The 27,023-nt window shown below is 42.6% G+C and overlaps 1 protein-coding gene and 2 long non-coding RNA genes across 9 annotated transcripts; 1 reads left to right on the forward strand and 2 right to left on the reverse strand.

The window, feature by feature from the left end:
* Positions 1 to 2,373: 2,373 nt before the first annotated feature.
* LOC130374377 (uncharacterized) lies at positions 2,374 to 10,766 on the reverse strand. 4 transcript variants are annotated; one of them, XR_008893602.1, is made up of 9 exons: positions 10,649 to 10,766; positions 5,248 to 8,982; positions 4,910 to 5,011; positions 4,461 to 4,585; positions 4,276 to 4,356; positions 4,101 to 4,179; positions 3,926 to 4,027; positions 3,519 to 3,634; positions 2,374 to 3,389 (listed from the first exon to the last, which is right to left on the reverse strand). It is a non-coding gene; the product is annotated as an uncharacterized LOC130374377 (long non-coding RNA). The 4 variants fall into 4 exon arrangements; XR_008893603.1 differs by lacking the exon at positions 10,649 to 10,766 and having other exon boundaries at positions 2,382 to 3,389; positions 4,461 to 4,580; positions 5,248 to 8,375; XR_008893604.1 differs by lacking the exon at positions 10,649 to 10,766 and having other exon boundaries at positions 2,383 to 3,389; positions 3,926 to 3,994; positions 5,248 to 8,375.
* Positions 10,767 to 14,049: 3,283 nt separating this feature from the next.
* On the forward strand, positions 14,050 to 20,592 carry epm2a (EPM2A glucan phosphatase, laforin). 3 transcript variants are annotated; one of them, XM_056581103.1, is made up of 4 exons: positions 14,050 to 14,811; positions 15,247 to 15,421; positions 17,981 to 18,225; positions 20,167 to 20,592. In XM_056581103.1, exons 1-4 carry the CDS (start codon positions 14,565 to 14,567, stop codon positions 20,442 to 20,444), a joined length of 945 nt encoding a protein of 314 aa, XP_056437078.1. In that variant the 5' UTR covers positions 14,050 to 14,564; the 3' UTR covers positions 20,445 to 20,592. The 3 variants fall into 3 exon arrangements, with proteins under 3 accessions (XP_056437078.1, XP_056437079.1, XP_056437080.1); XM_056581104.1 differs by having other exon boundaries at positions 14,052 to 14,811; positions 17,981 to 18,187; positions 20,167 to 20,332; XM_056581105.1 differs by lacking the exon at positions 14,050 to 14,811 and adding an exon at positions 14,818 to 15,167.
* Positions 20,593 to 21,494: 902 nt separating this feature from the next.
* LOC130374379 (uncharacterized) lies at positions 21,495 to 26,702 on the reverse strand. 2 transcript variants are annotated; one of them, XR_008893607.1, is made up of 4 exons: positions 26,191 to 26,702; positions 25,942 to 26,065; positions 25,658 to 25,847; positions 21,495 to 25,537 (listed from the first exon to the last, which is right to left on the reverse strand). It is a non-coding gene; the product is annotated as an uncharacterized LOC130374379 (long non-coding RNA). The 2 variants fall into 2 exon arrangements; XR_008893606.1 differs by having other exon boundaries at positions 21,495 to 25,847.
* Positions 26,703 to 27,023: the final 321 nt, after the last annotated feature.

Raw genomic sequence — 27,023 nt, forward strand, 5'->3', positions numbered from 1 at the left:
ATGTTAATGAAAGGGATAATTTGTTAAGCATAAATAGTACACACTTTATCTATGACGATTTGTTCTTGAATTTTACACACTGAAAAAATGCAACAATGCACTTTGATTAAATTAAGAGTTGTTCAGCTTCTTCTAGGGCTTTTTCCATTTCCAAAAGCCCTCTCTTTCCTGCAACAGGGAGAGCTGAGGGAACAGACAGACAGACAGACAGACAGACAGACAGACAGACAGACAGACAGACAGACAGACAGACAGACAGACAGACAGACAGACAGACAGACAGACAGACAGACAGACAGACAGACAGACAGACAGACAGACAGACAGACAGACAGACAGACAGACAGACAGACAGACAGACAGACAGACAGACAGACAGACAGACAGACAGACAGACAGACAGACAGACAGACAGACAGACAGACAGACAGACAGACAGACAGACAGACAGACAGACAGACAGACAGACAGACAGACAGACAGACAGACAGACAGACAGACAGACAGACAGACAGACAGACAGACAGACAGACGACAGACAGACAGACAGACAGACAGACAGACAGACAGACAGACAGACAGACAGACAGACAGACAGACGACAGACAGACAGACAGACAGACAGACAGACAGACGACAGACAGACAGACAGACAGACAGACAGACAGACAGACAGACAGACAGACAGACAGACAGACAGACAGACAGACTGTCTGTCTGTCTGTCTGTCTGTCTGTCTGTCTGTCTGTCTGTCTGTCAAAGAAAAACTAAAGTGTAGAACAGCACTAAGTAGTAGTTCAATTTTAAATCGTGATGGACATCCGCTATCCTGGTGCCACTAGCAAGTCTCGAGAACACAACGATGTACAATCATCAGGAATAGACAATTTAGATAGGCTTAAATAATATCCTATGAGATCGGTTACATGCATCCAACAGCACAAACGTTCACAAACGAACAAATGACACATATGCCTGTTTACATCTATGTAAATGAAGAAGATTTACATAGATGTCTGTTACCCTCTGAGAGGCAGGTTGAATATGCTTTAGAGTTCCTGTTTGAGCGCATGTATGATAATCTATTGAGCCATCTCAATGAATTGGACACTTTGCCTTTGCTTGTACCTGTTTTTGGAGGTTCATTTAAGGAAAAAAAACATCTCTATCATCACAACCAACGTGCTTCCCATGAATAACAATATAGTTGGACTGGTCTGTGGTGGAGAACCATGGTGGGATACAATAGATGAAAGGGACCTTAGGGGTGCTGAGGAAGTTAAAGGGTTGTTCAACAAAACATGAGTTTTGAGTAAAGTATTCGCTACAGTGAAAAGTTGCATGTTGCTGGCTTAAGGTTTTTCAAGCATTTTTGAGAGCAATATGGACAATATTCATATTTAATTCAAGCAGGCTCTCTTTTTTCAAGACACCTCTAGGAACATACATTTGGAGACAAGGCTGGGCATAGACTGTATGGGATGTCACAAAGGGCGTCAACCCTCCATAGGGGACATCAAGCTAAGAAAAACATAAAATAAAGTACTTTTTTAAATCATTATTCTAAATCCATTTGGAATCCATAAGCTAATACATATTCAATATTTGAAGATTTGCGATACAGATTTAATATATTTGTCATTGCAAATAGGGGGTTAACTCTATAATGTCTCGCTGCGGCTTGTAGGACATGGACATCCAACGTCCAAGTACTGTAACGTGATTCCACTTGCCACCCCCACTGACGTCACAGGCTAATGACTGAAACAACCTAATTGTGATTGGAAAAACATGCATTTGTGAAATGAGTTTTTGATGGGTCCACTCCTTAAGCCAGGGGTGTTTCTAGGTTTCATAAACATCCGGGCCTTTGCCCAGACGGAAAATGAAAATGGCATTCTATGCTTTATTTTGCATCAACATTTTTTCATAATGCTTCACCTAAATAAACAAAATGTGCAGTTTATTATAGCTTACAATAGCTACCTGACTGCTGTGCTGCTTATCTCCAAATGACAAGTTCCATTCAAGTTATTTCAGACTAAAATTAATACAAGTGAGACAGACTTTACACACACATCTGACTGGGGATAGGATAGGTTAATTCACTTGAGGTGGCAAAAAGGTTATGTTTATTCTCTTGCCAGAAGGACTATCTAGACTAGGCTAGTACTTATAAATTATAAATATTTTTACTTTAACACAAAAATTATATTTGGGGCTAATTAAACACAGGGTCTGTGATTAGGATGCCTGGGTTCAGGGTCTGCGTTCAGGGCCTAATCGACCAGGTAAACACGCATCCTACCGTCCTCCTCCGAGCTCAATACATTCATGATCCAAAATCTGAGCGCAGCTGACCTCAGATCTGGTGAACTGGGCTTTTATTTCCTTCACTTCATGTTTCGACCAATCCTGTTGCTGGAGGCAGAGTTATTTGCAGACAAACTAGACCAGCCCATGAACATTTTAAAATGTAAATAGACATTTCTGTATTATTAAGGTGTATGACAGCTCCCTCTGCTGGACAACAGTCTCATACCAAACTACATTTTCCGTTTGAACCAACGTAGCTATAGTACATTGATGCGAGACGGGTTGGTGGATTGAACGTGTTGTAGTAGCAGAGAATGGCCTGCGGGGCAGTATGTACATTGTTAAATACATGAATAGGCTTGAATTTAGTAGTAATATCGGAGGTTTCATATTTTTACAAAATGGATTATGTGAACATTGCAGAATAACAATCATGTATATTAAATGTATTGCAGGAGTTTAGCTTGACATTAACCAAGTTAAAGGACAATTAAATGAACCGCAACAAACATGTAGAGGTCGATGTGGGATTTTAATATATAAACAAAAACACTTGACAGAAGTGTAATACAATTTGTAAAGGAAAGCAGAGGAAAACATTTTCCCAAATGAATCTTTTCAAAATGTCACCACCATTCCGAAAGCAAGTGAAGAGGTTTGTGTAAAAGCAGTCCTCCCTGACCAGCTCTGTCCCTGACTCTAAACCCTGACTCTCAACCCTAACGCTAAACCCTCTGAGGGCAGGAAGACGCGCCTTCCGTGTAAAGGTTTGAACCACAGAGAAGGAAGAAAAGAGGAAGCAGTAGAGAGTAGTGAAGTAGTGAGGTTAGTGACAGACGTGAGGAAAAGGCGTGTGGAAGCACACGGTTACATGTGGGGTCAAGAAGATCACTCCCACTGGAGGTCATTGATCCATCAGCCTCAGACTGCTGAGCTCAGCAGGTCTTCTGGAGGACGAAGCTCAGATGAACTGAGGAGACGGGACCAGCAGAATGTCAGGATCAGGGCGGGTTTAGCTCAGGTGTGTCTACCCCGGACCAAACAGGATCAGGTGAGGTTCAGCTCAGGTGTGTCTGCCCGGACCAAACAAGGACAATGATTAGTCTCAATATTCAAAAGATGCAACATTATCTGAACCAAAGATAAGTCATTAAGGAGCAGGCAGGCTTTAGGGCGCCTTGCTCAAGGACGCAACCCCCTACCTAGTCCACTATGTCCAAATCATGCACATTTATGAGGAATCCTTGATGGTAGAGTCCTGGTGGTCCTCAGGATTTACCTTCCAGATGTACGGCTTCTCCATCAGTCCTCAAGACTCCTGGTCACAAACGTAATTAATGTAAGGTAACAAACACAGTAGTAGTTTGTCTCAAATGTATGGTAACAAACACAGTAGTAGTTTGTCTCTAATATCAGGTAACAAACACAGTAGTAGTTTGTCTCTAATGTAAGGTCACAAACACGGCAGTAGTTGGGCTCTAATGGCGCGTAACAAAGTAGCAGCTGTAGTTTGTCTGGTAAACAATCACAATAGTATGCCGTAACTTTTACAGGACAAACTAATCCTGCGTTACAACAAGTCCACTCTGTTTATTTTAGGCAAACTTACGAGGATCCTGGTTGGTGGAGTGACGTTGTCCTCCAGAGTTTTGGCTCCTCCATCAGCCAGAGTCCTGGTCTGGAACAAACAGCGCGAGTCTGGCCATAAAGTCTGGTAACAAACATGTAGTTGGTCTTATTTTTAAGCCCTTTATTTCCAGTTTGTTTGGTGAATACAAACTTACAATCCCTGTCGGTAGAGTGATGGTCATCCTCCAGATTCACGGCTCCCCTACCAGCTCGCCTCCGCTCCAGAAACACGTTCTAGTAAGAAAACACAGCGGTAGTTGGTTAACGCATGTCAAAGTAACAACTGCATTTTGCCCTTTAAGTCAACCATGTAAGTAAATACAAACTTACGAGGAATCCTTGTTGGTCAATTCCTAGTCGTCGTCCAGCATCTCACCTCCTCCAGCAGCTCTCCTCAGACAGAGTCCTGGTCTGGAACAAACAGCGGAAGTCTTGCTTCAACATGTGGTAAAACAGATGTAGTCGTCTGGTATATATGGTACAAACGCCGGTAGTTTGTGGTAGCAGTATTCTACCCCACGACAGACGTCATTCCCCAGGCAGGCCCTCCACCAGCTCCTCCACCAGCCCAGCTCCTTCGGCACGGCTCCTCCCGTCAGCACGGCGCCTCCATCAGCTCCTTCAGCCATGGATTCCTGGTCTGGTTACAAACACAGTTGTATCAGCAGTAAATCACCTGGGGACGCAATACGCCCCACCTCCTGCATCTGAGGTTCACTTGTAAAATGGAAGACAAATTTAAACACTTAAATTAGACAACGTCTGCAGATTGTCGCGTTCAGCAATTCATCCACTACGGTCGTAGCAGCACTAGTAACATTAATGGCTCATATGACTCTTGCATAACCCCTGTATGAATTAACTCAAATCACAGCTTGGCACAGATTTAAAGTCATAAGATGATCAAAACTAAACCTAAACTACCGTGGATTTTAGTGTTTCAGATGAGCTTAGTGATGGTTACCCTCTGGTCCGGTGCTGCAGGCCCCTGGTCTCCAGCCTCAGTCTCTGGTCCACCCTGGCACCACAAGCCTCCGGTCCCCAGCCTCTCAGCCTCGCCTTTCAGCTACAGCAGAAGGTTTATATCAGCATTTGCCCAACAATAAACTTATTTGACTCATCCGAAACCGAGTTACACAATTAATTGAACTATTATTTTATAACTCAAGGCCAGAAAAGACTTGAGACCAGACATGAGCATCCTGTTTTTGGGAATGAAGACAGCAGTCCACAAGTTTAAAGAAGTGGTTCAGGCCATGCATTGAAACTGACCCGAGAAGACTACTCACACAGAGCACTGACCTGTTCTGGAGGACTTCTGACAGGAGGTGGAGGTCTGGCTCTGGGTGAGGAGGTGGAGGTCTTGCTCTGGGTGATGAGGCAGACACCTTGGGAAACTACATGTTACCTTTTTAACCTTGTACAGTTCTAGGCAAGTCAAGGCAAGGCAACTTTATTTATATAGCACTTTTCATACAAGGCAGACTCAAAGTGCTTCACATAAACATTGTCATACAATAAAATAAAAGATAAGTAAAAGAAAACATATGCAAAGAAATGGGTAAAATAGAAAGTTAAAAAGGCATTTTAGTATTAAAATAGAAAATAAAGGCAAAGTTAAAAAAGCTTTTTAGAAAGTGCAATGTATTTAAGATTTAGCAGAAAGCTAAAGCAAACATAAAAGTCTTCAGTCTTGTTTTAAAGGTACTCAGAGTTGGGGCAAGAAGTCTTTCTAGAGTATCTTCTACTGTGACATGTGGGAATGACGACCATTATTTTAGCTTTGATATTATCCAGTTGGTAACTCTGCACCAAAGTAGTTGTTTAACGTCATTCCATTGGGTAGGGTTTAACTTCTGTGGCAATTAATGACAGCAGATATTTAGAACGTACAAAAGCTGAAATAAAAAAGAACACTAATCAGTATCGATATTAAATCAAATATACTCAGCCATATTCAGGTGCTGGGTTCCGTTGAAGAAATGTCAAATTATCTTCCATCTTGAAATGATTTTCAGCCTTCCCAGATGTCAAAAATGGGCCCGCAAGTAGAACGCTGTTTTGTACGCAGTGAGAGTCCCGCAACGTCATCGTGGTTAAAAGTACGGCGCAACCATCGGAAATTATCAACATATTGTACGACGTACGTCTCAGTATGTATTTAATATCAAACTTTAGTTGTTTAAGATAGTGGCAACAATTCCCAATGGAAACCGACTGAAAAATGTTTCCGTTGGCAACGCCTCGAGGTTACTCAAATACAATCCAGAACGTTCCGCCAGAGTCCCTCAGGGGACTCCCGTCAAACTAACTGCCAGGTGGTTTCTTATGGTTGTCAAGACTACAACATTCTATGCTAACCATTGGGACTAAATCAAGTGACCGCACTCAGAACCTTCCACGGCGGGAAGCACAAACCGTCCGACTGGAATCCGAACATTCCAACCGGAACCAACCAAAGAAAAACCGAAACAGCGCCTCACCTTGAGCTGAACGGAAGGAAGATCCTGAAGTCCAGCGATGGTCTTCATTAAAACACAGCCAACAGACTTACCTTGAGGAGATCTGTTTGTTGCTGTTGGACATTACTACTATTCAGTGTACCTTTACATTATTATGCACCCAGTGTGTACAAGTTATATCATTCAAAACCATACGAAGAACCAAACTACCATGTACGTCCCACAACAACTTTAAACCTAAAATCATTCAATACAAAACCGTGTCTACATTTTACAATTATCTAGATTATTCAGGGTACAAACCATACAGAGCAAATCTAAACGTTGAGCTCACAGAGAGCCAACCATAGCCCTTCAACGTCACCCTGACCGCCTCATCACCAACAGCAAATCATGCACAGCTCCAGTGAGCATCCGAGTGAAAGGACTGCCCATGATAAAAAATAAGCCCAATTCCTGAACTATCTAACCATCTTCATGGTTTAAAGATTTACAGACTTGACATTCCATTGTGTTATAATCACCTTAGTCTGCTCCCTCGTTACTTATAAAACTCTACATGTCCATCACTAGAGTGTTGCATTCTACCCATGGGGGTGTGGTCTGAGTGAGCAGAGATGCATGCTGGGATACAGTGCTGTCTGAAGTCTTCAGTTCCATAGACACGCCCCTCAGGAGAAACCAAGTGTTTGAGAATCCGTCTTGACATCAGTTACATGAGCTGGAATATCCTTCAAGATGGCGCCAGGATTCTCGGCGGAGAAAGGCCAAGAGGAAGATGTGTGGGTTCTTCCTCTCAGCCAATGGAACACAACAATGGTCTTCATCAGAGTACCATGGAACACTTTGAAACATTCTCCTCTTTACACCTTGAAGCCCCAGTGAAGGTTTCCTTACCTCCTCAGCTGAAGAGCACAACTTCAGCTCGAAGAGCGCAATAGCTGGAGTTCCCGGATTGGTTCTGATTTAAGGGAACCAATCGTTCAGCTAGTCCTGTCCGAAACAAATACAGTTCAGCCTGAGTAGACGTCCAACTGAGAGCGAGACAAGATCCACAGGGCTCTCCATCAATCCAGCCAGGTAGGAAGAGCCGTCTCATTACAGGTCATCTTGAATATCCATTTAGGTCCCTTTCCAACGTCAGACTCTCCTTGTGGAATTCCTTTTGGTGTCCATCCTCCATTGATCCTGATTGGTGAAGTCCTAGTTTGAAGTCACGGATCTGAACACGCCGCTTGCATCCTTTAACACTTGAGTTGGATACTCTCCTTCCTGCCCAGTGTGTTGGATATCGCTCCGGAGCGTCGCTCAGGGCTATCATGTCTACTGGAGGCCCTTAAGTAAACGTGTGGCCGTCCATCAGGTATGATTTAGTTGACCATTCCAATCACACAGACCCCCATATGAACATTATCACCGTCAAAGCAAGCCGGACACACATAGAACCCAGGACAGGCACGTAGAACCCCATGCCAGGTGTGAGTGGGAGACACACACACACACACACACACACACACAGTAGAACCCTATCGATGCTCAAAAATCTTCCATCTCATGTCAAACCCAAACACACACCACTGAGCCATAAAAGGCCAAACAATCATGCAGGGTAAAAACCTCATGCCAAATAACATTCCCATCATCCCCCCCCAGCTCTCCTGCAAGGGCACCCATAACAGAACAACCAATGTCTCCAGAGACGTAAATGATGTACAACATTCTTCAGTGGCGTCCCACATTGGTGATGGATTATGCGTGGTTTCCTGAATGAGGGGCCTTCACAGATGCAAACGGTGCAGCTTTAGTCAGCCTGAGGACAGGAAGGAGGTAATCTGTTCAGAAGACCACCCCAATGGAGGGGGGTGGCTCTTGAGGAGCAGGATCCATATGGGGATGGCCCCAAATAAGACCTTCTTGGAAATGAAACTGTTCCTGAGGCGTCACGATGCCTGGAGGGGCTGTTGAATGTGTTCCATGGTTTCTCTGTGTCAGACTGAAGTTGTGTTAGTCGTTGAGATGAGGAGCCCCCCTCATCTCCCCCTGGTGTTTCTCCTTCTGAATCCCTGTCTCCATCTTTAAGAACATTCAGTCCATGTAAATGACGTCACGACGTTTCTCAAAGACTCGGTTTCCCCTGAGGGGGCGTGTCTACAGACCTGTAGACTTCAACAGCTCTGTATCCCAGTATGCCACCTCTGTCACTCAGACCACACCCTCCCAGTAAACCAACACTCATGTGATGAAGATGCAGAGCTCAGGAGAGTAGAATGAAAGAAGACTGAAGATATCAGAACACAACCCATTACTCCAGCTTACAACAATAACTTGGAGCCTGTAACCATTTTAACAAATCATTTAAAACCACATAAACCAAACACCTAAGTAACCCATGAACCAATAAAACATCCTCAATACTCAGATCAACCTTCAGGTAACAGGTTCACTCACCAGGAAGCCAAAATACATCAATGTGCCCAAGAGTAATGAGAAATGAATGACTTACAGTTTGCAGTTATGCTTCATGGTTAAGTTGGGATTACTCACAGAACTGCAGTTTAAATTATCCATGATAGACCTTTGAAGGAAGGAACAGTTTACTCATCGGTCCAAATTTCAAATGAGTTAACCACCACAAATCCCAGATTTCCTTCACATATTATCAGTGATTTATATTGGGGGCTCTTCATTGAGGAAAGGGAGGAAGATCCTCCTTAAGATTGTTGAGAATAAAAAAATATAGATTGCCCAGACTACTGTAATGAATTAATGCCCTTAAATATGACTACTTTAATGCCTTTGAATATATAATGTTAGTTTCCCTGGGTAAAGGGACATTATCACCCCCTATCGCCTTTTGACAATTACTTCAGGGAGGAAGGTCCTCCCTCTGCCTCCGTTGACTCCCATTCTCATTTCCCAGAAAGTACTGCGCGGCCAGTGAATAACATTGGTTCAATGGGAGAGAGGAGGAAAGTCCTCCTCGAGTGGGTGTGACCTTACAGGCGTCTGATTCGCGCAAAAATCTAGTCGCGCTGCGCTATGAACCAATAAGCAGGATCCCTGGCTGGTGAGCAGTGTTGCCAGATTGGGCCTATTTCCCACCCAATTGGGCTACTTTTAACCACTTTAGGCTGGGAAAATTATCATTGGGCGGGATATATGCCCAATCTGGCAACGATGTCGATAACATACCCGCTCTGCCTGCATTGCCGCTCATGAGACGCAAAGCAGGTGAAATCATCTGAAGGATAACGAAATTCTAACATTTGCGAATAAAGTATACAATGGAAACACTGGACATTGTTCATGTTTAATTACACAAAGCATTCCATTCATTGAGTTACAGTGCCAAGTTAGCGACCAAAGAAAAAGGTAGACCACTTCGCAAAATCGAGATCACCAAAGTAATGGCAACGTCAGTGTTGTGGGTGCTACATGGTTTGCTAGGTACTCATGGCTAACTGGTAGCATTACTAGCAATCGACTGTATTGCTGGCCCTGTTGGCTAATGAATAATGGCAAATCTCCAGCGTGGGCTGTTCATGGTTTCCCTGATGTGAAAATCTTGATAGGGCCACCAAACGCCACGACTATTGTCAAGTTCACGTTGCTGCTATGCGACTTTCCTTGCTAGGCACCATACCTATAGATCAGGTTGAATCTAGAATAATGTTCTCGTTTTTTTACTAGTTTATTGCTCTTACCGTTCTGTTTGATATTGTGGAAATTGTGTGGAAAGGGTGAATGATTCAGAGAGCATGATGCATTTTAAATGGCATCACTTTAGGTCAGTCTTTTCTTAAAACAATTGTTACTGAAAATAAACATAGCTAAATTACAACAAATAACTTAAGTCATTGAGAGCAAAAATAGGCCCAGATTTTTTTATTTACTTTGACAAATCAAGTAGGCCTGATTTGAAAATTGGGCTTTGCATCCTTTCCTTCTGTCCTTGTAGACTATTTCAAAGACATGCTGCCCACCAGCTTTCAAATTACAGTGATGCAACTGGTGGCTTTGTATCAAATGTATTCACATAACTATCCCTCCATACTATTTTGTAGTTCACCAAAACATCCTGAAACAACTTGAGTCTCACATTCTTATGCCCCCATACATCAACAGTGCAAGCAGGCCAATGGCAACCAAGCGCGCAGTCCTTCCTCCCTCACTTTAAAAACTACCAGCCGCCACTACATACAAGTCACGTCAGTTGTGCTTTGTCACACAATTCTACTCACATCAGGTTCAGATGAGATGCTCCTCTTTACTTCAAAAAGTCTTTAACCTGTGAAAGTGGAAGAGATGTTAAACAAGTCACAACAGACCTCAACAGTACACAAACAAATGTACTGTCCGGTTCCCTTTTAAGTGAACGCACCAGATGCAACCAATTAACTAATTAAGAAAACCACCTGGCAGGCAAGCTGCGGCAGGTGAGCTAATTAGTAAAACCCAATGCAGGTTCGGCACCCTGTGGTCTTCTTGTAACAGTTAGAGGCTATTTCAGCCCTTTGTTTGATCTTAAATGACCTCCCTCATTTTAATTAAAGGGATGAGTCTGATTTGACTGATTTAGATTCAAACTTCAAAACGAAAAAAGTCTTCATTCAATGCACCTTACTGAAAACCTTACTGTAACCCAAAAGTAACCCAACACCTTCACTCTGTCCCTGAAAACCTCAATCAAAGCCAGAAATCTAGGGGTTATGGATTCAGATTTACATTTCGACAGTCACATCAAATCAGTTACAAAATCGGCATTTATCACCTTAAAAATGTAGCAAGACTTAGAGGGCTCATGTCCACCGAAGACCTACAAAAACTTGTACATGCCTTTATCACTAGTAAGCTTGATTACTGCAATGGACTCCTTACAGGTCTCCCAAAACAAACTCTGAGGAAGCTTCAGCTTGTTCAGAATGCTCTGCTAGAGTTCTAACAAAGAACAAAAAATTGGATCATATTACACCAATTCTGAAATCGTTGAAAACATTGGCTTCCTGTAGGTCAGAGAATTGATTTTAAAATCATGTTCCTAACCTATAAATCCCTACATGGTTTAGGCCCAAAATATTGAGCTGATATGCTTCCACTACATCAGCCTTCTAATCTAGACCACTAAGAAGCTCTGAGACCAATCAGTTAATTATCCCCAGAGTAAACACAAAACATGGGAAAGCAGGATTTAGTTACTATGCAACAAATAGCTGGAATAAACTCCCAGAGGATTTAAGACTTGCCCCAACTCTGAGCACCTTTAAAACAAGACTGAAGACTATTATGTTTGCTATAGCTTTCTGCTAAATCTTAAATACATTGCACTTTCTAAAAAGCTTTTTTTAACTTTGCCTTCATTTTCTATTTTAATACTAAAATGCCTTTTTAACTTTCTATTTTACCCATTTCTTTGCATATGTTTTTCTTTTACTTATCTATTATTTTATTTTATTGTATGACAATGTTTATATGTGAAGCACTTTGAGTCTGCCCCAGTCTATTGTGGCAACCCGGCTTGGTGAGTGAGCCGCCTCCTTCCAATAAGCACACGAACTGGAGCTTACTACTTTCAAACATAAAATATATATCTATCAAACCAAACAAAACTCAGCTTTGGAGGAATCCACAGCCTTGTTCCTCCTAGTCTCTCTGCACACGCGAACCAGGAGAGCCCTGAATGAGTGTGGAAGCATGCTTTTTAAAGCATGCTTCCCCACCAGCTCCTCAGGTGCTCCGCATTTTAATGATTGGCACCAATGTTCTTACTGGCGCCATCTTTTGAGAATCGGTGGTACACCACCTCCACAACCTGCCCCCTTGGCCTCCAGGGGCGCTGTGCCAGAGACGGGTTGCCACAATATGCACACACAAACGACAGATACAAACCATATATATATATATACGCACACCACCATTCATAATGCTTTATCTAAATAAACGAAATATGCGGTTTATTATAGCTTTAAATAGCTACCTGACTGCTAAGCTATCCCCAAATGTCTAAAGTTCCATTCAAGTTATTGCAAATGATTTTGAATACAAGTGAGGCAGACCTCACACACACACACACACACACACACACACACACACACACACACACACACACACACACACACACACACACACACACACACACACACACACACACACACACACACACACACACCTGGGATGGGATAGGTTAATACATTTGAGGTAAACAGGTTGTTGCTTATTCTCTTGCCAGAAGGACTATGTCTATCTAGACTAGGCTTCTTATAAATGTTTATGAATTTTAATTTCTTTTTTTCTTTCCCAAAGATCATATTTGGGGCTAATTTAATAACATCCGAGGCTTTATCCCAGAATAAAACAGCATAGGGACGCCACTGCCTTAAGCTAACGTATTTATCTACGATAGAAGACACTTTAAATAATAGTTATAATTACATGCAACTTATTTCAAATTTCAAATAGTATACTAGATACATACAAATATATATGAAGGAATATATACAAAAATGAAATGGCTAAAGTTAATGCAAAATAATGATGCAGTCGAGTAAAAACAGTCTATACTCTCATTGCAGTCTTTGGAAGTTAATTCTGACTGATATACTGTTATCTTCCACAGCATGCATAACACATCTCAGGAAGTGGTGGTGCTCCACTTTGTTGGAGAATCTTCATACTGAAGGGTATAGTTCTTCTGAAGCAGATGAGCTGTGAATTCCAATATTAACACAACCGTAACAATGACCTACAAAAACTATTTGTGTGAGTGTGTGTGTGTGTGTGTGTGTCTTTGTGTGTGTGTGTGTGTGTGTGTGTGTGTGTGTGTGTGTGTGTGTGTGTGTGTGTGTGTGTGTGTGTGTGTGTGTGTGTGTGTGTGTGTGTGTGTGTGTGTGTGTGTGTGTGTGTGTTTTTGCAGTCATTGCAGACGGTTTGCTCATTTCACGGAGGAGGGCAGAGAGATGGCAAGAGGATCTCTACCACCTATCTTCGGTATCCCGAGAAAGCGCAAAGTGTCCAAAATGGAGGTGACATAATATTTGTCTTTTCTTTATTTCTTTATTTTTTATTGGTTTGTTTGAAGAGAAGAGCAGAAAATAAAATTGATAATAATGGAATTCCAAGAAACATATTATTTGACGTTTTTTGCAAAGCAAATAATTTCTGTTCCCTCTTTCTTCATTTGTCACGTGAAGTCGTTCCCCATTTTGTTATACTTTTCAATCATTGCCAGTACGTTTTTTTTTTTTATTATATCAATATTAATTTAAACAAAAATAAATAAATATAAAGAGAAAATTCGACTCACTCTAGCATTCAAATGAATCCTGTTATTTGTTAGATTTAATCCGACTGTACATTACTTTGAAAGGATGAACCTCAGTTTTGTGATTTAGACCTCGTCGTCCATCCCAGAGGTCCACGGTGCAATGTTTCTTTTCACCACTGGGATGCTGACGGCGTTACTCGCCTAAATCTTTTTCCTTTGGCGGCCCTCAGTCAAATTTTGGGTTCCTAAATTGGCCCTCAGCTGTCAAAACTTTGAGAACCCCTGTTGTAGACCAACTTCGGAAAACTGTAGTTCCACCATAGAAACGCTAGAGGTCAGCAATACTCCCCGTCGCGCAATGACGTAGGTTAGGAAAAGTGGAGTCGAATTCATTTTAAACAGCGCTGTCTTTTCCTATGTTTGAAAGGAAGCACATTTTCATCTCTCCTTGACCCGATGACGTTTTCCACAAAGTTTAAGTAAAGGATAGGAGATTTGACTAATCGTAGAGGAATAGGGACACAGCTAAGGAGGTCTCACCGCGTCCGCCATCTTGTCGTCACGTGACAGCACTTGGACGTTGGATGTCCATTATCCTACACCTACAGGCTGCAGCAAGACCTTACTCGGTTAACTGGCTGTAAAATGATTGTATGATGTCAATTACAATTTAAAAACGACCCGTAGTATATCCTGGTGCAGCTACTGTAGGAAATGTGAGCATGTAGGTTGGTGGATGGAGCAGACCTGCAGTCTATAAATATATGGTCTATGCTATTACAGTCGAAATGGTGGACATTACGAGTGGGTTTAAAACCGAAGATCAAACTGAAAGTCGTTCAGGCTGCAATCCAGCTGGTCGAGGACTTTAAAGGCGTATTTTATGCTACATCGAAATGTTATTCAGATTTGGAGTTATTCTCACTCCGGAGTGCTCGGATGTCGAAGTGCTTGTATCAGGTTCACGGTCCGAAATGGGAAGTTGGGATCCAAACAAAGCTATTCAAATGAAAGCGACGCAAGTGGTTCTGTCAAAACACGAGCCGTGTCTCTGGATCGGCGAAGTGCAGCTGTCACAACCGTACACAGAAAGTGCCTGGTTCAAATTCATCAAACGCCTTCGAGGCAGTTACATCTGGGAAGGTATAGCCTAAATAAAACGTTTGCTTAGTGCATTAATTGGCTAATGAGACCAAAATATTAAACATCGAGCATATTGGCGCATTTAAGTAAAAATAACAAGTGTTTGTTTTTGAAATGTGTCTGTGAATCCACACGATGTCAGTAGAGACACGCTGTCGCTCAATATTGTTCCCCAAGACTTTTTGGTGAGTTATAAATTGGATGGAGTGTAAACCAGCAAAACGATATAGACCGCTTCCATTTGCACATTAGCTGGATTACTCTTTTTGATCCAATCGACCAATATATTTGACTGGATATTTCCCTGAAATAATCATTCACATTAGATTAGAGATTAGTTTATCATGTTTGCTTAGGTAAATAAGCCAATATCGTCATTAGAACATTTGCAATAGGCCCAATACTTAACTACCGCATCTTCTTCTTTTTTAAAAGGCGAAGGCCCCCACCATGACAGATGCTGTGTGTATGATGAAATGAATGTGATCAACGGAGTGTACTGCCACCCCCTCGGCCACTGGATCGAAGAGACGGGGCACACGGACGAGATGAAGCACACCACCGGCTTCTACTTGGGCGTAGCTCACCAGAAGGCGATGCATTTCTCCAGGTAATACTCAGACAGAAACACAACCACACGGATATGGAATCACTAGTAGGCTTCAATTACGGCAGTGACAAGCACCTCGTTTATATGATCATAGATAAACCCCTGTGCAGGGGTCAAGTTGAGTAGTACTTCTTTCTTTTTTAAACAATGTAAGACCGCAGGGGGACAAAGAAGCTAAAAAGGTAATTAAAGCAGACCAAGTGTTAGAAATGATTCAACCTCATTAATGATTCTTCATAAAGGGGAGTTGCTGCGTTACCCCACAATGTGCCTTGCAGCCTGTGAGTTGTAGACACTCCAAATTTCCTCTACCACTGTGATGAAATAAGAGGCTAATTACCAGCCTCTGTTTCAGCAGCATTTGTGCAGTGAAACCCACTTTGGCACTGAATGAAATCCTGCTGGAAAATAAATGAGGTCCCTCCAGGCCAGAAGGCCACGAGAGAAGATGGCTCTATGAGTAGCACACTGGGTTGATGGATCTTGCCGGTTTCTGTATTTTTATCCTTAAAAATGGCCTAAGCTGTCCGTACACAATCTAGAAATCAAATCCTAACCTTGCGGGGCATATTCAATTCAATTCAATTTTATTTGTATAGCCCTTAATCACCATTACATTCTCAAAGGGCTTAACAGGCCAAATATTTGTGAACGTGTTTACAAAATGATTTTTTTCCGTTTTTTTTCGGTCATCCAAATCTCCAGATTCCATTAGAGGATATATCAATCCATTTGAAAGATACAATTAATTGTAATTAATAGTTACTCCTTTGATGAGCTTGTCCTCTTTTCCCTCTTTTCACGATAATGCGTTGAAAGTGAGGCATTTGGGCATATGATCTAAGTGCTTTTGTAAGTTACAGACAGTTTTCAGGTGGAATGGCTGTATTTGACCTGTTTATCTTTACCATACAAAGTGTCCTAGACCTTTGGGGCCTGTGGTCAGAAACGAGTTACCAATCCTGCCACGGCATCAGCTGGGTAACGGGATTGATTCCCCTGCAGTCATATCTATCTATCTATCTATCTATCTATCTATCTATCTATCTATCTATCTATCTATCTATCTATCTATCTATCTATCTATCTATCTATCTATCTATCTAGAGAGAGAGAGAGAGAGAGAGAGAGAGAGAGAGAGAGAGAGAGAGAGGAGAGAGAGAGAGAGAGAGAGAGAGAGAGAGAGAGAGAGAGAGAGAGAGAGAGAGAGAGAGAGAGAGAGAGAGAGAGAGAGAGAGAGAGAGAGAGAGAGAGAGAGAGAGAGGATGTCTCTTTAATTTGTGTCGGAAGCCCTTAACCAGCTTTGTCAAGGAACAACGTTGAAGCAGGGTGTGCGTCAGCCGACCCACCGCCTCTATTAATAGCTATTTAAATGAGGGTCCCCAGACGGACAGGTGTGGTCCTTAAGCATCATACACAGTAACCTCGTAATTTGTTTTGAAAAACATTTCTAATTCCCTGCACTGCTGCCTGCGTGCTCATGCTCAAGCGAAGTTAAGTTAAGGATTACATGGAGATCCCCCCGAAGACGCCATTGCTAATCTTCATTAAGCTGTTATTTGTGTGCATGTGAGGGAAGGGGGGTCTTTAATTGTGTAACGTGAACAAGCGTGATTAAGCAGGTGGATGTAAGTAAGTAATAAATAAACTCAATCACATTGATTGAGTTTTGTAAAGATGTCTGCAGTGACCAGCCCAATAAAATATCATTGCACACCAGAAATACTTAAGAGCGTGAGACCCATAAAGAGAGAGAGAAAGACGTACAGTGGATGGGATCCTCCCCGACTATTACCTAGACTAATCCAGCAGGTCGTCTTGTCCGTAGTCCGCCTGAGAGATGGCCTCTGAAAAATAACAAAACAATGACAAACACATATACTGGGGGGGTAGAGAGACAGAGACACAGAGACTGGAAGAGCTCCCACCAGATGGTTAGCAGCTCTGTCTGTCAGCCGTTCACCCCCTGGTCCGTCCGCCGTCCCACACTCACTTTGCACCCTGTTCTCTTTCTTGAGATGTGAGACGGGTTTGGTTCCAATCCCTAGCTGCAGCACGATCATTCATTGCTTGTAACCCCACAATTTTTATTATTACCCCAGTGGCTTTTCACTTCATCAAGTGTTTGTTGGGGGAATCGGGTTAGACGGGTCGGAGCCTCCCTAAAGTTGTGAAATGTGAGATCAGCATCCTGATCTCAGTGGATATGAGATCAGGATGCTGCCGGCTCACTTCTTTTAGCTGGTGGGGATCAACCCTGTTAAGTGACTTTTACTATTTAGGTAATTTAGCTGATGCTTTCATCCAAATCAACCGTATTTCCCCCCCCCCGATAATGTCATTATGGAGCACGTTAGACTGCCGATATTAGGGTTTGAACCTACACCCTTTTGCCGTGGCATCAAAACACTAACCACTACACTATCCGTCTCCCTAGAAGCATATGTAAATTACAAGAAAGAAATACCAGCAAGTTGCATTACAAAACTAAAAATTATACAAAAACTACCATTGCTTCATACACACTATATCGCTTGAAACAAACATCTCTGCCATTAGGGTTCATCCGCGTGTGTGGCTAGGCAGCTGCCCCCGCCAGGTGGAACACGTGACCATCAAGCTGAAGCACGAGCTGGGAGTTACCGCGGTGATGAACTTCCAGACAGAGACGGACGTGGCTACCAACTGCCAGGGCTGCAGTCTCAACTCTGAGGACCCGGCCACCACGGAGACCATGATGCAGCTGTACAGGGACTGTGGCCTGGCGTACGTATGGATGCCCACGCCAGACATGAGCACTGAGGGTGAGGAGGATCATGGGATACCGTTAGCCAACCATGATGACCATCATCAGGACTATTAGCGATAGCCCCGCAAATTATGAGATGATGCATCAACATCATAGTGCAACACTGCATTTATTAAATTGGGGGAAGTTCTGTTTGGAGTAATGATGCTTTGATATCTTTATAATTTCAGCTGTAGAATAGTAGCAAATATTTTTTATAACAACATGGCCTTAAAGGGGTAGTTCGGAATTTTGGACATAGGGCCTGATTCCCAAGTTAGCCTTGGTGTTCTTTATCATTGGAGACAGTTTTCAACACATTTCATTCAGTCCTTCTAGTTGCAGTTTGCTCGTGCTAGGCTAGTGCACGCAACGGGCAATACTAGTCTGCTAATAAAACAGTCTTACCCACTCCACAGTACACCCGAGGTAAATCAATTTAAAGCCAGACTATAGATGTAAATGTCTATGTTGATGGAATAATGTTTGAAATAAAACCAGCCTTGCATTGCATTTTGAGGGACTTGCTGTGTCTCAGCAGCAGTGTTATATTCCTGGTAGTAGGCTACGGCAGTGGCGGACTGATACCTAGGTTAATTCCGCTGCTGCTGAGAAAGTAGTCCCTCAAAATGCGATGATTCATTCGATGCAAGGTTAGTTTTATTTCTAACATTATTCCATTAACACAGACATTTACATCTATAGTCTGGCATTATAATTGATTTACCTCGGGTATACTGTGGAGTGGGTAAGACTGTTTTATTAGCAGACTAGTATTGCCCGTTGCCGTGCGCTAGCCTAGCACGAGCAAACTCTGTAACTAGAAGGACTGAATGAAATGTGATGAAAACTGTCACCAATGTTAAAGAACCTCAAGGCTAACTTGGGAATCAGGCCCTATGTCCAAAATTCCGAACTACCCCTTTAAGATAGACTTTTAATGTGTAAATAATACACAACCAGAATACAACTTCCCTCAATTGAGGAATTTTTGTATTTTGTTATTTTGCTACCTAAACAAATAAGAAGGCATCCTTCTTAACTAGAAGGGCGAATGAGACAGCGAGTGAGTTACCAATTAAATGTAAAAATAGAAAAACTTTGACATGCCTCATTTGCACTCCTGTCTGTCAAAGCAGGTACAGCAGGACTCTAGTGTCAACTGTTCCCCAGTTAATTAGTAGCAGTACTTTTTCACAAAATCATTTGAAGACCCAGTGAAATCTAAAGAAACTTTTCCCCATGTCAGCGCATTTGCCTAATCGTCATATCACTCAGCCAGACAATTTTACATCCAAATCATATCCACAGCTCAACAAATATAGATCAATTCCGTGTCAGCAGGCCTAATAGCAACGAATAACATGCAGAATAATAGCATGTTTTCCACCCTTATTCGACAGCTGCAATGTGCTTTGACACTCATGCACAAATGATGCACTCAGAATCCAGGCCAGATACCAAATTTCAGCGACATAAAACATTGACTAATGTCCCTAAAATTCTCAAGTCAAATTTGGCCAATTTTACGATATAATAATTACCACACTCACATGTCTCACAATCTCTGCCCGACCACTCTCCTGTCCCGGATCAATCAATGGAGGCCGGTCTGAGACTTGAATGGTGGTGTTGCTGCTACTACCTCTGTAGACTCAGGGCCCGAGGTCAATCCGTTGTCCCCGTCAAGGCACCGAAGACATTTCACGTTGCCATTAGCGCAAACTATCCCTGAAGAATCTGCCTGACTGCTGTTTGGTTTTGTTCAGCTGTGACTTTTATTGAAGTCTGCAGTTAGAAGTATAGAAGAAGTTTAGAAGAAGTACTCTCCCCCCCCCCTCCATACACAGAATTGCTCCCATCCCACTGGACCAATCAAGTGACTTGCTTGCTTCAACACATGGGCAGACGTCCACCATACGGGTAAATAACAATACCTCACCTCCCCCCCCCGTAGGTCGGATCCGGATGCTCCCCCAGGCGGTCTTCCTGCTCCACGGACTCCTGGAGAACGGCCACACCGTCTACGTCCACTGTAACGCCGGGGTGGGCCGCTCCACAGCGGCCGTGTGCGGCCTCCTCATGTACGTCCTGGGCTGGAGCGCGCGGAGGGCACAGTACTTTGTGGCCTCCCGGAGGCCGGCCGTCTACTTCGACGAGGAGGCCCTGGTGAGAGCCAAGGGCGACTTCCTCCAGAAGTTTGGACACCTGCGGTCGTCCATCTCTTTCCCCTAGTCTGTTTTAGCTAAAAGATTGGGGGTCTTTGTGGCTGTGATAGGGGCGGACGAATAGATAGGCTTTTTCTCTGTGTGTGTGTGTGTGTGTGTGTGTGTGTGTGTGTGTGTGTGTGTGTGTGTGTGTGTGTGTGTGTGTGTGTGTGTGTGTGTGTGTGTGTGTGTGTGTGTGTGTGTGTGTGTGTGTGTGTGTGTGTGAAATTAATGCATAGGAGAGGGACTAACACCCCACCGTGGGAATGATGTGTATGGTGGCAGTAGAGGACTTGGATCTAATGCCGATGACTCAGCGATGCTGTCGTCGCCATACCCAGGGTCGATTCCCTTAGGTCCGGAGTATAATGAGCAAGGTATGGCGACTTATAAAAACACATAGTTAGGTTCCTTGATTCTGATTGCCTCGAAGCCGTTGATGAAAGCTCTGTAATCACACGCACACATTTTGCTTTTTATGACGATCGAAAGATTTCGGAATATTCAAACACAGCGGTGGTGTCAACACACTGTAGTTTGTCTACCAACACACTGATAATTCAGCACTATTTCTAACACTGTGATTATTGGGCTACCTGTGATGAGCTGCTGGCTTTATTATAGTGTCAGCTGCTTCTGGCTGGGACGTCTACACAGATGTTAACCTGTCAGTGGCGCTTTTGTTTTTATTGGCACTTGTATTGAAAAAGCGACTATTTGGATGAGATTGTTAATCTTTAAATCTTAAAAGTAATTAAAAGTATCCCCCTCACTTGAACTGGAGCTAGGCGGCTAACTCTGCAGGTCATTGGAGGTGGCTAACGGAAAGCAAATGCTAACCCATTGAACTCGCCTTCTGGACGCACAATGAGGAATTTGGATAACAATCTTAACATAGATCTATTAGACCTAATTTAGGTATTGCTCATAAGAATGCTCATGGGTCTGTATACGTATGTGCACAGACCCATGTACCAGGGCACGGGCAGAAGACCAAAGTGAAGATAACACGCACAGACCATTAGTGGTGCTGATAAGCATAAATGATGCCTTCCTACCCAATGTGAATGTGGTAGGCTACACCGGTGTTTGCCCTGCTCTGACAGCTCAGTGAAAATGCTCCATGGTCAATGTGCTCATATTATCTACCCGTAAAAGTAGCAGACGCAACTTTAGTGTTATGAGCGACACCTGCGCACCCTTGTCCTACGATGACACCGCTGCTAAGCGGTCTATTAACCCTGTGGTTGTGTGTAGCTATTAGCAACAACAAAACTCGAGCAACTAAGGGACTGAACACAAGAGTCAGTTGAGGACACTGACGGTAGATGTCTTTGCGCTTCAGCCATGTTTGTATTGAAAATCAATGAATAAAGTATGCTTCTGAGTGGACCGATGCCCCAGAATCGGTCCACTGGTTCTATTTGTCAAATTCAATATCGGGCAAGGTTAATAGGCCAGAATTGTGGTGCCAGGGTTGTTTCTGATATGAATTCAAGATAGGATTGAGCGATATCAGTCAAGGGGAGAACTGTTATTCATTTCCTTCTGTGCTTTGGGCTTTTTTTCTTAAAAAAGGGGTTAATCCCTTAAAATTATCATGTCTTTCTGAGCCGTTTCATCAATGAATGTGATGGAGGAACGATCGAGCATAATGCAATGCAAATAGAAAAACGAAATTTCTTCCCAAACAACAATAAAATCCTACAACCCAACAGGGAGCCTTGCCTATTCCTTTTTTATTATTAGTGGGATATTGGGCTAGCAGACACAGAAAAGACAAATAAAGTGGAACTTCCGCCCGCCTTCCTCCAGAGCCTGATAGCATTTCATGTTTATTTATCTATCACCCCTGACGCTGTTCAAACCTATCCTTTGCGGGACCCATTTTATTTTAAGCATAATAAGGCACAAATTACGCCAAGCTGTCATTCCTGATATTCCACCTGCCCCCCCTTCTTGGTTTTATTACTTTCATAAATAGAGGCTTTCTTTATCCTGTGTATTGAGATTATTGGTGAACAGGCCTCTGTTGTCTACGTGCACGTCTGTGTGTCTGCATACAGCACAGCACAAAGCACAGTATTTGTTCACTTCAATGTAGACAGTATGGAGCAATATTACATCACATTTGAAAAGTTTGGTTCATTCATGGTTCCCAGGATACTACAGTAACGGAAACCACTCGTGACTGCTCTATCTGCAACCAGCGAGCCATCCTACTCGTATACATCGGGTTCTCCGTGCTGCACTTCATATTAGTGACACATTTACCCGGCCGCTGCTCAGAGATATTCTATTCGACAGCACTGCCTGTTTTCCCTCAATAGATCCAGAAATGTTTGGCGAGAATAATGCATGAAGGGGAAGTCACTAGCCCTTACCCCCTTACTGCATTGTCACAGATGTTGTATCTCGCCAACAAATCTTAATAATAATAATAATAATATATTGAATTTGTAGAGCACTTTGCATTGAGAAATCTCAAAGTGCTACAGAGTTTAAAAAATTGGGTTGTTAAAACATATAATACATAAAAAGTAAAAGGGAAATTAGCAAAAGCCTTTTTTAAAAAGATAAGTCAAATGTATTTTTTTTTTAAAACAGCTGTAGTCTGCGGGGCAGGCTGATAGACAAGTTAGGTGTCTTGGGGCTGTCTATGAGAAGATGTTATGTTCTGCAGTGGGTTGTGGAATTTCTATTATATTCAATGTAGAGATTAAATCGAGGCATTTGAAATCACTTTCCATTCATTTTAATTGGGCTCATTTGGCAGTCTCTAGTCTGCCCTGGAGAGCTCATTCATCATGGATTAAGGACCCCTTTGACCTCTGCAGACAATTCCTTGAGTTTCATCATCGCAGGCACAGAGTGCTCACATGAAGTGGATACAGAGTTGCAGAAAATGTAAAAGTCTGCTGTCCCTCACAGAGCCAAGAGCCACTAGTGAAGTGAATCTTCATTAAATGGCTTTGAATAACAACGTCTCCTCGGCCCAATCCCAAAGTGAGCCCTGAGGGCTTAAGGCCCATTCACTACCTGCGGTAAATACGGATAGGAACCCTTCGTTTCGTCCGTCAGCGGGTCCGTTGCCTCTGAGCGTAACATCCATAACAACGCTGAAATAAGTATGGAGGGTAGTCCCGGAGACAACGTTTGGTACGGACGGACAAATTTCGTCCGGATCCGGAGGTATGAATCGGCCTCACAGACTTAATTAATCTCAGTTGCTAAGTGAGTGAATGTGTGAGGCCACATGGGCTCGAATAGGTAATATGGGATTGGGACAGCACTTCACAAGAGCACATGTTATCTTGGCAACGTTTAATGAAAAATATGTTGCCGACACTTGCCGGTTTGGGATTTTTTTTTAATTTTTTTTTGTTTTTTCTTTGGAAATGCAGTGAAAACAAACGGCTACAGCAATTTATTGGTTAGAAAATATAATTTTTCTACTTTTGAATACTTCAGTATAAAGGATGTATTGAGTAATTTAGGTGATTATTGGCCTACACATACTATTCATAAGTTAGAACGGCCTACATTTGGTTGAATTATGAAAGGTATAATTAGTAATATGAAGAGCTGTTTGGGAGCCAAAAGAGCCAGCTCTTGTTGGTGAGCTGATCCAAACGATCCGACTCACTAAAAAAAGTTGCGCATTGACAGTAGGGTCGTCTTGTTTACCTTCCTAATTTCCCTATGGTCTCCGCAGTAAATGTCTTTGAACTGTGGGTAATTCCCTTAGTTGAAGTCTGCACTGATGCAGACTCACGGAAAGGGCTCGGTAAGTGTGGACTCCAATCCTCACGCCCTTTGGAATTCGACAATGGGACAGCCCTAAAGCCTTAATCATTTCACGAGAACGCGCAACAAAGTCTATGAGGCCAGACATTGGGATTGAGCCCTCGTATCTTTGGAATTTCTCACCCCACCTTGTTTGGATAAGATTCTGTTGATCATCTCATGGTTCTCATGTCAGTGTTTTACCGGTCATTTCGATCGATATGAACACATAAGAATCATGAGACTGAAGCCTGTGAAAATAGCAGATTTAAGAAGGTGAAGTATAGCCCACCCAAAGCTGTTGTTGATGTCTGAAGATGACGGCAACGACAAGTGACAAGGTGAGGAGTTATGATAAGGAATACAAGACATCCGGAGGAGAGGTTTAATTAATTTGATGGATCATTAACAACCTCCCTTGACAGAGTAAACGACAGCGGCACTCCCAAGTTGAAAAGGTGTTGAAGCATCAACACTGAAGTATGTCCTGTTTTCTTGTCGAGGATATAAATTCCTATAAATAATGAATTTGAGACAAAAAACATCACTGGAATTCAACGTAACAGGTAGCCACCTCGTTTAGTCAAAGAAAAAAAGAATAAACGACATAATGTTCAGTTTCCACTTAATGCAATGACCCTAAGGGACGGCCTTCATTTTAAATTGTACATTCAAATGCATGTGCACAAAGACCCTGTTGATTTATGCAGCCTTGACATTTTCTATTCAAACAATTGTGTGAGAATACTTTTAGGCGGTGTGTGTCTTAGCACTTAGACACAGTGGTGCGTGCTACTTTTGAGAAACCATTTTTTAAATGGATCAATTTCTCAGAACAGCACCTTGCTTTCATGACAACAAGCACATTACTCAGTCTCTTTACAAGTGTTTTTGTAGAGACTATATTTATATATGCTACACACAGTGTATAGGACCGATACATTCTTCCATCTAAAAATAAATAATAACCAGTTGCTCAGTGGTTACCCCCTACTATTTCAGAGCAAGAAGGACATGGGTTTGAAGACGCCGATGGATGGAAGTTCTGTGTTCGAGGTCTTTGTACTCTTCGTGTTCACCCAGGTCTCCTACAGGCGCTCTGGTCACCTCTTACCGAAAGCATGAAGGTAATACTCCTACTTTACCATCAGCAAGGCAAAGGCACTATAAACTGGAGTTGTCTCTCGGGCACTCCCATGTGTGTCACTGCTCATAGCTAGATAGGATGTGTTACATGCAGAGTACTCATTTCCCCAAATGGATCATTCAAAGTGCATCTTCCATAGGTGACTCGCTTTTCAAGTCTGTTGTATAAATCCTCTTGACAATGACCATCTAAAGGATTCAGTTTCGTTGAGGAAATTTGGTAGTCAATGTATGGATTTCAATTATCTTTCCATGCAAGTTATAAATTAAAAAATACTATTTCACATTATGGTTAAAAAATGAACTCACAAGGACCTTGGAGAAGATGACAAGGAAGGCCCAGAAACCACAGGATTGTAAGAAGAATCATGCAGCTCAGGGAACTCTATAGAACTCTCCTCCTCCTCCTTGACAACAATATGCGGTTTCCTGGCTGGTCTCGTAGCCTTGGCTGATGTTGAGGTCAGATAAGGGCCTATCCTTGGTATAGTTTGGGTACCTTTATAGTAAACAGTAAAATATGTGAATATTTCAGTGGCATTTTATTATACATTATAATGTATTGTAATAATGAGTTTTTAAAGTCTACACACCTATACTTCTGAAATGAGGCCGTAGTGTTCTCTGGGACAGCTGAGTACCTGTTGATTTACCTCCGACGGGGTCAGTTTGGCAGGCAACACGCCTGGATGCAGGCAGCTGTGAGGGAGCGCTCGTCTAAATGGTGTTGAAATACAATGTTAGGCATCAATGTGTCCATGATGCGATACAAAACCGGCAAACCGATACCTATCAAGGGGCCATGAACGATTATTTCCCTCTATTACTGTACGCCTACTTACAGATAGTTTATTTTCTGATGGACATCGTAGGTCTACAGTAGGAATAGCTCCAGGTAGAAGCAATAACTTTGATGCAAATCCTGCGTTGTACTGGGCTTCGTTTGCAAAACAACTTGACTCGAAGTGCTGGCAACAAACCAACATGTATGGGCTGAACGTATCTGGAACATTATAGTTAAAGATAAATTCCAACCAATTTCTCCTTTTTGATTGGTCTTTCGGGAGATTGTACAGCGATCTCTGCTTTTCCAAGCAACCTGGGATCGCACAGCGGACGTGCCTCTGCTTCGTCCCAGACATCCAGGAATCGTTTCAACGCGCCGCACAAAGTAGACCGTCGCAAGTGGCTTTGGCTCATTGAATACGAGGCGCTAGGCTGAGCAGAACCATGTCTCAAAATCAAATAAGTATTGACTACACTTTACGAAGGGACTGGACTTCAGCGAATTGTATGATGAGTGAGAGTCTGAGACCCAGCAGGTTTCAGATTTTTTCTTCTTCTATTTTTGTATTTTTTTAATGCTGAGTGGCAGCACCTTTTATTGCTGCATTGCCGCCCCCATCCGGAGTGGAGGGTGGATCCTCATCCTATACACACGCGGTGTGATGCATCAACACGTGTTTGTCTGCCCTTTTCACAGTGTCATCATCGGGAACTCTGTTAAAGGGCTCTGGTTCCAATATTATTTCCACATATTTTGCATTTAGAGCATTTTAGACAATTTCATATACCTAGGCCTACGTCTTTATAAAGCCTACAGTGGCTCCAACTTCAATAACCATGCATTGTATACAAGGTGACCTACCACCCCTAATAGTTCTGGTAAATGATC

Source organism: Gadus chalcogrammus, chromosome 21, assembly GCF_026213295.1.
Source record: "Gadus chalcogrammus isolate NIFS_2021 chromosome 21, NIFS_Gcha_1.0, whole genome shotgun sequence".
Lineage (NCBI taxonomy): Eukaryota > Metazoa > Chordata > Actinopteri > Gadiformes > Gadidae > Gadus > Gadus chalcogrammus.